Here is a 14258-nt window from a genome sequence, read left to right as displayed (position 1 = left end):
TATCTTACCACCTTATAGAAAGATCTTATATGCACAATAAGCACTAGTACTTTTGTTTAAATGTTAAATGTACACAGTCAATTAGGTAGTTAAAGTACTTAATCACAAATTTTCAGCTTTTCAAAAAACTACGTCACAAGAAAATCTAAGTTCATATAATTCACGCAATAATACAGCCTTTTAGTGCAACAACATTTTTAATGGAATGTCTTATATTAATGATAATGCCCTGTCTTGTAATGGTGTTTAGTGTATATTTGTTATGAACTAATTAATTACGTTTCATTTTATGATTCATTATCATGATAAAATGCTAGTTTACTTTAGGGTTACAAACCAGCACTAATTCTTATAAAAATAATGTACATGATACAGATAGGACACAGTAAGAAAACAAAAAATGAAATAATCTTTGTTTATTTGGTTTATACAAGTTTCTACATATTTTTTCAACTCTTCACTGTAGGTAACACATTATTTTCTAAGTAAATATTAACCCTTATAGACATATAAATTTATAGAACATTGCTTTGAAAATAACAAAATTCATCCTTTAAGTAGTTTGGATGTTTTAACCAAACCAAAAGTATGATGAGACCATGTAATAAAATAGCATAGAATATTAGATTTGACATACATCCAGGATATAGTAAAGATACTTTCTAAGTATTAATCTAGCTTAAATACTGAAGTTTTGAGAGAACAAAGGGACACCCTTACCCATTGTATACGTGATTTATTTAGCTGAAAATTAAAAAATTTCTTATTAAAAAGATGTTAAAAACTACTACCATGAAAAGCAAAAGTGGTGCAAAAGACATGTTCAATAACAAAACGATACAATGCTACTCATGAGACGAACTGGCAAGACAGATAACTATGTCACTATATTTGTCATACAAATAAGTTACACAGAATATCAAACCAATTAAAAATATCAAGTACTTTAAAATAGAAAGTGATAGCATTTATACACACAAACAGCTAATGGCAATGAAATATAACTATATAATTTTTCACAAAGAAAACTCAGGACAACAGATCATAATTAATTGTGATGAAACAAATTGTTTTATATCACCAATGCGGTCAATGATGTAAATTTATGATAAATTCAGCTGTTTTGCAAAATAGTGAAGTGCTAGTGAATTTAAAATGAAATATTACAAAAATTCATGAAATAATATATATCATTTGTTAACTGTATAGACAAAAATATATCCAACTTACATAAAAGAGTCCAGTTCAACACAGAAGTAAACTTAATACAAACACTGGGCAGTTAGATGCAGTGGCACAACATTAGAGAAGACATAACTAAAGAACCATATTTGTACAGTGCACCTTTAAGCAATTTGAGCAACGAAAAATCTTTCAACTGAATTAGATTTGAGTATATTAAGTTCTTAATTTTACTGATATTTTTTTCATTGCACTTCAAACCTTTAATGTATAATCAGCAGTTCAGCTCAGCATCAACCAGTATCACAGTCAATCCTCCTAAAAAAAATAAAAGAATTAACTTAAAAAGATATACTACTGTTATATATTAACGCATGCATTAAACAGATAAGTATGTCAATTAATTTTGGCATGTAGTTAATTTTACCGTGGAAACTAAAAAAGTAAATACAGAATGTACCACTATTTTATGTAATTCTTTCAAATTATAATTTAAATCATTTTGTTTTACTTTTTGCCTAAAAAATTGTTAAAATTTCACAAACTGTTGTGAGACTAATTAGGACTCCCACAATGAGGAGTGGAGATTATTTAACAGGGATTATGCCCTTGATTGTTACTAAATCCTGTAAATCAGTATTTTTTGTGAATGGTAAATTTACAACATAAGAAATTGAGATAGTTAAATTGCATTATCATTTAAGAGTTTTTAAGTGATATTCGTATTAAAACTTACAAGAAATTTAAAGATATTAGTTGAAAATAAAATAAAAACTTTAACTATGCACCTAATGAGTGTCACAGTAAACTAAAGCTGTCGATTAATTTATAACATTTTAAATTAATTTATACAATTAATTGTATAATTTTATTCTATTAAACCAACTTGTGTCTCTGTTTCCATAAAATGAGGATTCACGAATCTATATTGGTCCGTACTAAATTTTTAAAGTTATTTTATTTTATTATTATATATTATATTCACACTGATATGAATAAAACTACAGTACAAGGTGACCAATACACTATAAGCCACGAGCTAAGAATTCTCAGCTGCGGTAGTAGTGTTGCATACTCTCTTTGACAGATGGTGTCCCTCCATGTATTCCATCAGTCATGCTATACCTGACACACTACAGGTATGTCCTCATTACTTTGAAACGTGTTGTTGCTGTATTTCTGTAGATGTTTTATCTATTCTATTGGTATAAGATAGGATAATAGACTGAATCACTGTCTGAATCACTTACCTAAAATTAGGTAAGTGGAATTATAATTATAAGAGTAAATGTAAGTTTAACTATAATTGTATAAATAGACTGTATTGTAACCTTCTATCTCAGTATTCTTATTATACAAAATTGTAACTATTTGTCCCACATATAAAACATTCCAATTCTAATGTGCCAAATGCAGTGAGTTTGAAGACATTCTTTTAATAGTTTATTATGTATGCTAATAATGATTACACTTAAGACTTATTAATAACATTTTACTACATTCAGAAACACAAAAGTTAATAGTGTTAAATTTCTATTTATTAGGGAGGCATTTTATTTGGTCTGACGAATATTTTGATAAGTTTTTTTTTTTATTTATAGTTTCTTACGAGAATCTGTAAATCTGAGTAAATATAGATTTGAAGATTATATGTGTCTTTATTATGATTAATTGATTCACTAAAGAATTTTGAAGAAAACAATTATTGAATAAGTCACAACCGCAGAAATAAAGGAAAATGGTTACACAATGTTCCACATTTCCGAAAGCAAAATAACTGAAGATTAGACTCCAATTTTATAACACTTTTATTTTGTTTAAATCTAAACAATATATAATTACTTGTTATATAGACTGTTTCATCATTACATTGTCCTTTTTCTATTTTCTAAAAATACTGACACAATGTCTAATTAGGTCAAATATACAAATAATAACTACAACCTAAATTCCATTCTAGTACTACTTACCACATTCACCTACCTATTTTATTGGTGTGAAACTGCTAATACATTTTTAGCACCCACTATAGAGCACTTGGTTAGTGGAAATCTCACCCACTAAAAAACCCTACCAATTCTGGTATCACTTCCTCTTAAGATCTCATTCCATATTAAGTTTTAATAGGACTTCTTCTTCAATTTGTTCATAATGATTTTGTTACAACAACGATGCCACATTATCTCTCTTTCAATTTATGGCAAAGAATAAGGTTTAAGATTCAAAGTAAGTTATAGTGTAAAATAAGTATAACACTAGCAGTAAACTAATTGACTAAACTGCATGCCTCTTAATACTCTCATCTTATTATGAAAGACTGTATTTTAATTTAAGATAAACCACAATAGTGTGGATAGTCTAATTTTGAAGATACGAGGGCCGTCCATAAAGTAACCGCCGTTTGGGCGTGGCGCGATAAGTAGTGGGGGTAGCGCCGCCATTCTCACATCGGTGTGCGCAACCGTTCAGTACGCTTCTAGCTGTGCAAGGGAGAGCATTGTGCGATCGCACGTTCTTTTGTTACAACGTAAAAACATGAGCGCCATGATAGAAAATCCCGCCAAGTGTGAAGTACGTGGTGTAATAAGATTTCTGTGGTCGAAAAGTTACACAGCAGCTGAAATTCATCGTGAATTGAGTGCGGTGTATGGCCCAACATTATGAGGGAAGGTGTAGTCCGTCAATGGGTTCGTTTTTTTTAAATGGAAGAACGAACGTTCACGATGAAGACCGGAGTGGTAGGCCATCTCTCGTCAGTGATGATTTGGTGAACAAAGTGGATGAGAAAATTCGCAAGAACCGTCGCTTCACAATCTCGGAACTTTCGGATCATTTTCCTGAAACCTTTTACTGTGAAACCTTAAAATGGCTACGACGAGCGATTCAAAACAAGCGTCATGGTCTTCTGACATTTGGTGTTGTGTTTGTCCATGACAACGCCCGTCTTCATACAGCTCAAAGAACAACAGAACTTTTGGAAAAGTTCAAATGGGACGTTTTTGACCCCCCCCCCCCCTACAGCCCGGATCTGGCTCCCAGTGATTTCTATCATTTCCCGTACATGAAGCGGTGGCTTGCATCTCAGAGGTTTGCGAGTGATGAAGAGCTTCAAAACGCTGTGACAGGTTGGCTACGTTCTCAGGCGGCAGATTTTTTTAAAGACGGAATTTCAAAAACTGTTAAAAGATATGATAAGTGCTTGAATTAGTTTGGTAAATATGTAGAAAAGTAGAGAAAAGCTGTAGTTTTAACATTTATATAATAAACTTTTTGTATCTCAACTGATTTATTTTTTATTTCAAAACGGAGGTTACTTTGTGGACGACCCTCGTACATTTAAAAATCGTACAACCTAATTCAAATGTAGTATATTAATATTAATCTACAACTAACCTCAGGAATAAAAATGTCAGTTGTTTTCTCCTCTTTCCTCTAGATAAGATTTTACACTGCTATTACATTCTGAAGAGGTTTTGCTGGTATCTAACACTAACTTGTAGGAATCGTCTAAATTGGAGCTGTTTTCCTCATCATCAACAACTACTTCTTCAGTTATTGGTTTGTAGTACCCTTTTTGGGCTTCTGCAAAATTTGCTGGAGGTTCTAGTAGAACCATTTCTTCTTCTTCATCATCATCTTCAGCTTCCATTTCAAAAAGCCTAACTTTCCTTCGGCTTTTAGACAAAACAATTGCTACTTTACGAGTTCCACTAACAGCAAAAATTGAAGCTACTAAATCTGGAATTTGACGTGTTACTATAGAACCTGTCAATGAATTGCCATTAATTATGTCTTCTGTGTTCTCATAAATAGTCTTGGACTTCATCTGAACAATGACAGCATTTCTATTTTCATCTTTCTCTTCTAAAAGGACTGATAGGACTTCAGGAAGATAAAACTGAACATCCAAACACTTCATTACAACTTCATCTTCCGTTTTAAATAACACAGTTTTTATTCTAACATCTGATTTGTTTCCATTTGTTGGAATTTGAATCAACTGAAAGCTGTCTGGTGAATTTGATTCAATGATACTTAAAAGAACCATATTGTCATCAACTAAACACATAGATAACCTCTTACAAGCAATTTTACCTATGTCAACAATTTCTTTCAATTGGAACATGTTTCCTATTGCATATTCCGGAGTTTTAAAAACATTAGTTGTGGCCTCTTTTAGCCTGTCGTGTTGTTGAAGCAGAGATGTATTTTTACACCTTTTAATAACACAAAAGTGTTCTTGAAGACAAGGATTCTGTTGCAGCAGCCGTTGCCATAAGTTGTCGTTCTCTTCATTGCTAGGGACGGTTAGATCACTGTTCACCAAATATTGGCCCAAATGATCCAAATAACAGTGTCTTTTTGTCACTCCATCCTGGTCAATTTTAACATCCAATTTGTATAAGTATTCTGCAATAAACTCTAAATCCTGTTGGTTTAAATCTGACATTGTAAGGTCTGGAATTCGATCATCTGTTATTCTTAAAATTATAGCATAAAGCCACCGGAAAAATGCCTTGTACCTCTTCATACTCTCATCTATGACAAGTTGGACTTCAGTGGCTTTTATCAGAAAAGCTCCAGCTGCACTAAAAGCTTCTGCTACAGTTTCTTCTTCCAATCCCAAAACTTTGAAACGATCTGTCAGTTTTGCCATTCCCTTCATCTCTGCTAGGTGATATGCAAGACTTTGTCCAACAGATAAAAGATGTTTCAATATTAACTTTTGTATATTAGAATGGCTTAGTTCAATGGAATGGCCAAGCTTTTTAATGCCTTTATCATTTAAATCTTTCATTAAAAAATTTCCTAGGGATTCTGAAGGCATACCAAACAATAACAATTCTAGGAAATCGGCTGACACAGAACCTTCTGGAAGTGATGCTGCATGTTTGGAAAGTTTTGATTCAATCTCTAAGATATATATGTTTTCCCACGCTTCAATTATAGAACGCATTGTTTGGGATAAGTAATCTAGTAGAGATATTATATGTCCATGTTTCAAAGAGAGGGCATGAAGCTCACGAGATCTGGATGATAAAACTCTTGTATCTAGTATAACTATTTTAAATTCCCTTTCAATAACCTGTTCACATTCGTCACCAGATGTTTTGTTAGAATTTTCCTTCCCCTTACTGTCTTCTGCTTTCAAATCATTTGATGTAGTATTATCTTCATTAACTTTTGTTTCAACACCTAAATTTTCCTTTTGATTTGAAACATCAACATCTGTTTTTGGGACCACACTATCCTCCTTAACAGTTTCTGCATAAAATTTATTTTTATCAACTGCAACTAATAAGTGCAATGATTTCATATCAGAACTCATTTCTGCATTCAATACTGAGGTATGCTTATCTTTTTCATTATCTGTCATATACTTGTTTATATTCATCACACCACAAGAGAAAAGTCCAAATACACTCAAATGTAAACTGCCATCACAAGTTCCGATCAGCAAAAAATTTAATTGCATTTGGTCCTTAATTCTTTTGGCATCTTCTAGGTTCTCTTCTATGTTATCAGGCAATGAGCCAAACGTTCTTGATAAAGACGGAAGTTTTGGCAAGAAATCACTTGACCCATCCTGAAATAAAAAATGTGTAATTAATGATATTGTTAACATAGGTAAACACTTTGATACATACAAAATAATCGTGATATATTATTACAACAACAAAAATCTGAATAAGTTTAAAGATAAAAAATAACTATAAAAAAAATCAGTACATTAAAATGAACGATTAATGTGTTTGGTCTGTAGGTACAGTCTTATAGTTTTAACACAGCTACACAAATAAATATGGATAGCTTAATACTCTTGATGAGAAAATGGATGGCAAAGAGGTAGGCAGGCAGTTTATAGCATTTTAAATGTGCTTGGAAAAAAAGGGATACTAACCCATAAAAAGCTATTACTGATATATTAAGATATCATAATGTAAACAATTATTTTATTAGTGTATTACAGGATCTATACATTTTTTTTTTAAATATTATTATTATTTATAAGGGCATAAAACACGGAGGTTATCAATGCCCGTAGGGTTAACGGACACCTACACTTTAAAATATGGTGTCACGTTATCAGTATAGAGAATGGACAGCGGATCGCTGTGTCAAAGAAGATTATCACATTAAGACAATAAGAAAAACAACAGCAGTGAACAGAAAACTAAAACTAAATAACAAAAATAGCCGAGAGGCTGTAAAGGGGCCCAATAGTTAACATATGTCAGATAAATAATAACGATAATAAATATAACAACAATCTAATGCTAAAACCAGGTAAGTACTTAGTGAAGGTAAGGTTGTAAAGGGACCCACCCTCACTAATAACAAATAACAATAAATAGAAGGACAAAGTTTATATAACTTAACAGGTACTCGCTCAGATCAAATCTTTGAGATAAGACTCGTTCTTCTTAAGAATTCAAAAAGCTTTACAATGACTGACTCATCATCCCCCAACAGATCGAATAGACTTGCTGGGAGCTGACAAGATCGTCTTAGCATTGCATAATCACGGCATTCGACCAAAATATGCTCAACACTCAGAGCCACTCCACAACACGCACACTCCGGGGGATCCCCGCGGCTCATGAGGTACCCGTGAGTCAGCAGCGCGTGACCGATTCGCAACCGACACAACACTACTTCCTCTCTGCGGTTCTCGCGGATGGCTGTCCCCCAGGGAGCTACTGTGTGTTTTATGGCTCTTAGCTTGTTGCACACCGTCCGAGACCAAGAGTCACCCCAAACTTGTCTTAACTTCTCCTTCACCATTGGCTTTAGGTCTGACCCTGTCACCATAGCAGTAAAAGGAGGAAGCTCATGAGCACTCCCAGCAGCCCTGTCGGCAAGCTCATTTCCGGGAATTCCCGCGTGACCGGGCACCCACAACAGAACAACCTGTATATTTTGGACTTGAAGTCTGTGAATGGCACAACGGATGTCACGCACAAGGACATGTTTTGGATACATGTCCTTGATTGCTTGCAGACTACTAAGCGAGTCGGAGCAGATGACCAGCCTTCTGGTCCTGGGGCAGACGATGTTCAATGCTTTAAAAATAGCGGTCAGTTCTGCCGTGTAGACTGACGCTACAGAGGGCAGACAGAATCTATACTCACGACTCGCCGTTATGAACGCACATCCGGTGCCATTCTCAGACCTAGATCCATCAGTGTAAATTATGTCGCAAGGTGCCCGAGCACTCAAGAGTTCCCAGAAAGCCTGCGTGAACACTAAATTAGAAGTGTTTTCGTTCTTGTACTGAGATGTTAAGGCGATTAGCATAGACTTCGAGCAAGTCATTTTCAAATACGTGTTCATATGCCGGATTTTCGGGCTTGGCTTTAAGGGAGTGAAAATAATTTATGGCAAGTTGCTTGCGTCTCATATCCAGCATTGGTTCACTAGCCTCCGCTAATAAGCTAGGTGTAGGGCTTGAATGAAAAGCTCCAGTAGCCAACCTGATCGCAGAGTGGTGAATCGAGTCAAGCATTCCTAACGCGTTTGGCCGGGCAGAAGAATAAACCTGAGAACCATAGTCAAGGCATGAACGGACAAAAGCTTTGTAGAAACGTAGCATACATGTCCTGTCCGCGCCCCACTTGGTCCCAGTAAGAACTCGAAGCATATTTAGCCTTTGTAGACATTTTGCCTTAAGGGATTTTAAGTGAGGGATCCATGTAAGTCGGGAATCAAATGTAAGACCCAAGAATCTCACATTCCGACTTGATGTTATTCGGGATCTGTTCAAGGTAAGTGACGGTTCTAAATAGTTTCTTAGTCTGGAGAATGTTATACATTGGGTTTTGGAAGTAGAGAACGAAAATCCCGTCCGCCTACTCCATTCCTCCAGTCGCTTTATGGTTAGCTGCAGGGAACGCTCCGCCGTAGCAAGTCTTCTTGCAGAGACGTAAACGGCGAAGTTGTCCACAAACAAAGAACAGCGTACAGGATGGCGGACACAAGCCGTTATGCCATTTATGGCGACGGCGAATAACGTGCAGCTCAAAACGCTTCCCTGTGGTACCCCGTTCTCCAGATTGGTTGTGCTGGATAGGTTTGTCCCTAGTCTAACCTGAAATGTACGGTCAGACATGAACCCCTGAATGAAAGCCAGCATATTACCACTCACTCCCCATGCCTGGAAAGTGTTAATGATGCCTCTCCGCCACGTTGTGTCATATGCCTTTTTCAGGTAAAAAAATACAGCGACTACTTGCTTTCCCTCAAGGAATGCGTCACGTATGGTTGTCTCAAGGGAAACCATGAGGTCCAACGTCGATCGTCCTTGGCGAAAGCCGCATTGCTCTCTCGAAAGGAGATTGTTCTTTTCGAGGAACCAGATTAGCCTACGGTTTACCATCCGCTCCAACACCTTAGAAAGGCAGCTGGTAAGCGAGATGGGCCGGTAACTAGACAGAGATAGTTTGTCCTGTCCCGGTTTGTATAATGGGATGACGTGGGATTTACGCCATGCTAGTGGGAAAGTTTGTTCCTCAAACACTCTATTGTAGAGCGCTAAGAGGGCCTCCTTACCCTCTGAGGGTAAATGTCTAAGCATGGCATAGTGCACGTCATCCGGACCAGGAGCAGAGTTGGAAGTACATGACAGTGCGGAGTCCAACTCCTACATAGAAAAACTTATATTTAAGGGACATGGATTTGGATTGTTGAGTAGTATGTCTGTTTGTTCAGAATATTGCTTATATATAAAAAACTCAGGACAGTAAGACGAACTTTTTGAAACCTCCGATATGGAGGAGGCCAACAGGTCGGCAACATCCCGGGGATCAGTCACAATGTCTCCGCCCGACTTGAGTCCCAAAATTGGCAAAGGTTGGGATTTGCCGCACAGACCTTAATCTTCTCCATACTTCGGCTTTTGGAGTTGTTCGAGATATTGTGGCCACGAAATTTTGCCATGAGGTTCTTCGGGAATTTCTGAAGACTCATCGCGTTTTTGCCCTATGGAAGCGGTAGGTTTCAAGATTTTCTTGGGTTGGGCGTTTGTTGAATCTTCGCAGGGCGCGTCTTCGCTCTCGCAATGCTCTCGAACACTCCTCTGTCCACCAATGAACATTTTTTCGTCTTAGTTCGGGTGATGTCTTCGGAATGCTATCCTGAGCTGCTGTTATTATAGAGTTTGTAAAAAGTTCTACTACAGTATTTATGTCCAATGGAGTATTTATATCAAGTAATGTAAATTGTTTTTGGTATTTATCGAGGATCCATTTTGGTCTTCTAGTGATATTCAACGAAGAATCAGGTATTTTGATCTGAATTGGGAAGTGATCACTCCCGAATGTGTCGGAGAGGACCTCCCAATCGAATCTATGAGCAAGTTCTGGACTGCATATAGATAAATCTATAGCAGACCGACCTCCCGTTCTTGGACACAGGTAAGTTGGGGATCCGTCATTAAGGACAAAGATGTTTTGATCTCCGAGGACTCTTGCGACCAAGTTTCCTCTTGGTGTGGAATGGTCTGACCCCCCAATGTTGTGGTGGGCATTGAAGTCGCCTAGAAGAAAAGGCTTCGGTAACTGGCCGATCAGTGCCTCGAGATCACCTTGACAGAGGGTGACTGGGATTGGTGGAAAGTAGACGGTACATATATACAGTTTAAACGGGACTTGGATTGACACACAAACACATTGGAGATTGGATTGGAGGGGCACCTCAGAGGCACCTAGGGATTCATCCACGAATAGAGCAACACCACCACAGGCATGCCCGTCGTGAGGGAAATCTTCACGAAAGATGTCAAATCCCCTCAAGGGGGTTTGGCATCCCGGGTGGAGTTTAGTCTCTTGGATGCTAATTACATGAGGTGTTTTGGTTTGTAAAAGATGTTTTACATCTTCCAAATGTCCGCGATAACCATTAATATTCCATTGGATCATTTTAAATTCGTTCATGTTTTATTTAACTGTATGTAATTTTCTGTCTGTTTTTATTTTTATTAAGTTTAAATATACCTTGAGTAGTTTGAAATTCCGATCGAAGTTGAAGGTCATCTCCCATTTCATCCTCATCAACTATGGAAAGTTGAGAGGAGGAGGGAGTGGGGGGTGAAACAGTGCTTCCCTTTGTTCTCGCCTGAGCTTTCGATCGGATTTGGGTTTTAAGTCTCTCTTGGAGAGACTTCCTTTTCTCCGCCGTTTTGGAATGGTTAGATGGCCGTTCTTTTCCTTTAGCGGGTGCCACGGACACAGAAACTGGCCTGGGAATGGCTCCTGTTTGTTTCGGGGGTCCCTTTGCTACGGGGGCAGAAGTCGTATGACTACTCGCTTGGGTTTGCGGCAAGGCCTTGGCATTTAGCTGCTGCACCAAGGCAGCGACCTGTTTAGTGAGTTCTCGCACCATGCCCTCCAGAGCGGAGCAGGAGGAGCACTGTGCGGGCTGGGCTGGAGGAGCAGAAGCGGCCTGAGAGTAGGAGATGTCTTTTCTTGGAGTTTGTCCAAGTCGTCTCCTATACTCCCAACAGGCATCGCCAAAAGACAGTTTTTCTATTGTAACCAACTTCAATATCTCTTTCTCCTCCAAATAAATCTTGCAACTGCGAGAGCTTGAAGAGTGCTTGCCCTTACAGTTCACACAGTGGTCTTCTCCACTTGTGCAATCTTAGTCATTGTGGCCACTTTGACCACATCTGCTACATGTCTCTAAGCCGGTGCATGTTTTGCTCGAATGTCCGAAACGCTGGCATCTGAAACATCTTTGGGGATTTCTGAAGTAAGGTTTAACTTGAAGAGAAAGGTATCCTGCTCTAATCGTGGCTGGTGGGTGAGGGAGGGCGAAGGTCAAAATGTGACCTGGTGTGGGTGTTGGTACACCATTCTCGACCCTCGTTATTCTCACCACATCAGTGACGAGAAAATCCTTTAACTCTTCCTTCAGTTCCGCTTCTGAGCAACACAGCATCTCGCGACTGAAAACTATTCCCTTACTGCAATTTAGGGATTCATGAGGCTGTACAGTGATTTCTACCTGATCATAAAAGGTCTTCATGGAGAGGAACTTCTGAGCTTGTAGAGCGTTCACCGCCTCAACCAGGATAGTTCCGTTACGAAGTTTCCTGACCGATGACGGCGAACCGCCTGCTCCGACTAATGCCTTGTTGATCACAAAAGGACTCACTTTGGACAGATTGTCGCTCTCGTTTTTGTGTTTAAACACAAGGAATAGTGGCGTAGGAAGATACTGTTTGTTTGAGTTACTTGTATTACTTAGTCTTATCTGTTTACTTATTTCTTCCCCATCTTCGGATTCTGAAGAGTGGGGACGTTTTTTATCTAAGTCATTAATCGATTCTCTTGTTACTACTCAGTGTGTGTTTTGCCCGTAGGGTAGGGGTTCATTGCCCACATCCATAATTAGTAGTTTACCAGCGCATCGCGAGTAAAGGTGCAGGCCGAGACACCGGGAACGGGTATACCCTAGGGTACCTGTCAGCCGTAGCTTGGCAGGCAGCCCTACCCCAGTTCCCCGGGGCCCGGTGTTATCTCGTTTAACTCGCACGTGGCAACAGAAATCTCCGACATATCTGTCCATTACTCACTTCCTGACCAGGGACCGAAGTGGCTGGCACCAGGGTTCATGTATATTGTTATGCCTCGGCAGAGCTAGCTCACATCAGCCTTCTGCTACCACACAGCCCCGAACACGGGCGTGCTCGAGGATCTGTGTAGCAGTTCCGGCACTCCCAGCAAACAACAACACGACCCAGTCGGGGCAGGATTAGGAGTTTTCGGTTAGATAGGGTGAGGTGCCAGGTTCGGACAATAGTCTGGCACCAGCTCAGGGGTACGAAAGGTCGCCAACCTTAAAGCGTCCGAGCAGGCCGCTCACCTACGGAGAAAAATGGAAAAAGAAGATAGAACATGGATAGGAAAGAAGTAAGATAAAACGAGGGCTGCACAAAGAAAGAAGAAATGCAGACCATACAATAGACCCTGGTGCGAAGAGAAGGGACACAGGGTAGGCAGTTTAAGGGATTGGGTAGGAATTGGGGGAATGGTTTGGTGGGAGTGGGCAGTTTAACGTCATACCCAGGACGAAGGATCTATAGAAAGGCAGGATCTATAGTTTTTTGGTGGACAAACCTTGGAAAAAACTAAAGAGGACAAACAACTTCAATATTGTGCAGCCATTAGATGTGGGGCAGATGGTAGTTCAGCATTGATGGTTAAGCTCGATTTAGATTACTCGAGTAGAAGGGTGAGTAAAAATTTAATACACAACCAGCAACTCGACTGGTGTAAATGATTGGGCATATCAAGTTGCAGACCCAGTTGTCAGGCGAGTCAGTAATTCATTGTGAAGACAGCCACTCAACCACTTTTCTAATCTCAACCCAGCCATCTAAAAAGTAGAATTTGTTTAATAATTATGTATTCTTTACAGATATGTATTCTTTAGTGTTATTCATTACTTAAATGTGAGAAAATTATCGTCAAAATATGGGGGAAAGGATTTTTTAAACTTTTACCTTTGAATGTACAAATTTAAATACATTAATCATTCCTGACTGATGAAACTTCTAGAATTTTGATGTATTACCTGAAACCTATCGAGAGAGATGTTTTCCCATTCTCACCTGAACTATGTAGCAGATTTGATTTTGCTAAACATCATGAAAGGTTTAAGACTTCTAGAATTATTATTTAAAATTAGAAAGAGCCATTCTTCTTGTATTTTGATGGTAATTTGTCCTGTATCTGAACAGTAATTAGTCTCACATTTACATGACGCACAACGCATAACAGTAAAAGATACTTTACTGCCAAAAACAAAAAACAAAAAAGTGACTCAATTACCAATAACATCCTAATCTTCATTGCAAATATGCAAACTATAGATATGAGGCAACTTCCAGTTTAAAGTAGCTTTCTCTAAATAGAGCGAAGTATTGTTTACAGTGTGTACTGTTTAGCACCCTCAAAATGTGGATGATAGTCAGAAAAATGTTAGTTAACACAGCAGAGCGTGAATTCATAGTCAGTCGTAGATGGTTAGTCGATGATTGCAGACATATTGTGGCCTGTATTCTATACTTCAGT

General features: G+C 38.2%; 1 protein-coding gene across 1 annotated transcript in view; it reads right to left on the bottom strand.

Annotated features, from left to right (window-relative positions):
* Positions 1 to 401: 401 nt before the first annotated feature.
* The window catches only part of LOC124369171 (anaphase-promoting complex subunit 4-like), a 32937-nt gene continuing 19080 nt past the window's right edge, over positions 402 to 14258 (bottom strand). The window contains exons 5-6 of the mRNA XM_046826968.1: positions 4576 to 6769; positions 402 to 1500 (exon numbers count right to left, since the gene is read on the bottom strand). Coding sequence (XP_046682924.1) covers positions 4592 to 6769 — 2178 coding nt within the window. The 3' untranslated portion in view covers positions 402 to 1500; positions 4576 to 4591. The remainder of the gene's footprint in view (positions 1501 to 4575; positions 6770 to 14258) is intronic.

The sequence above is a fragment of the Homalodisca vitripennis genome, chromosome X, assembly GCF_021130785.1.
Source record: "Homalodisca vitripennis isolate AUS2020 chromosome X, UT_GWSS_2.1, whole genome shotgun sequence".
NCBI classification, from domain to species: domain Eukaryota; kingdom Metazoa; phylum Arthropoda; class Insecta; order Hemiptera; family Cicadellidae; genus Homalodisca; species Homalodisca vitripennis.
This window is presented reverse-complemented; position numbering and strand designations above follow the sequence as displayed.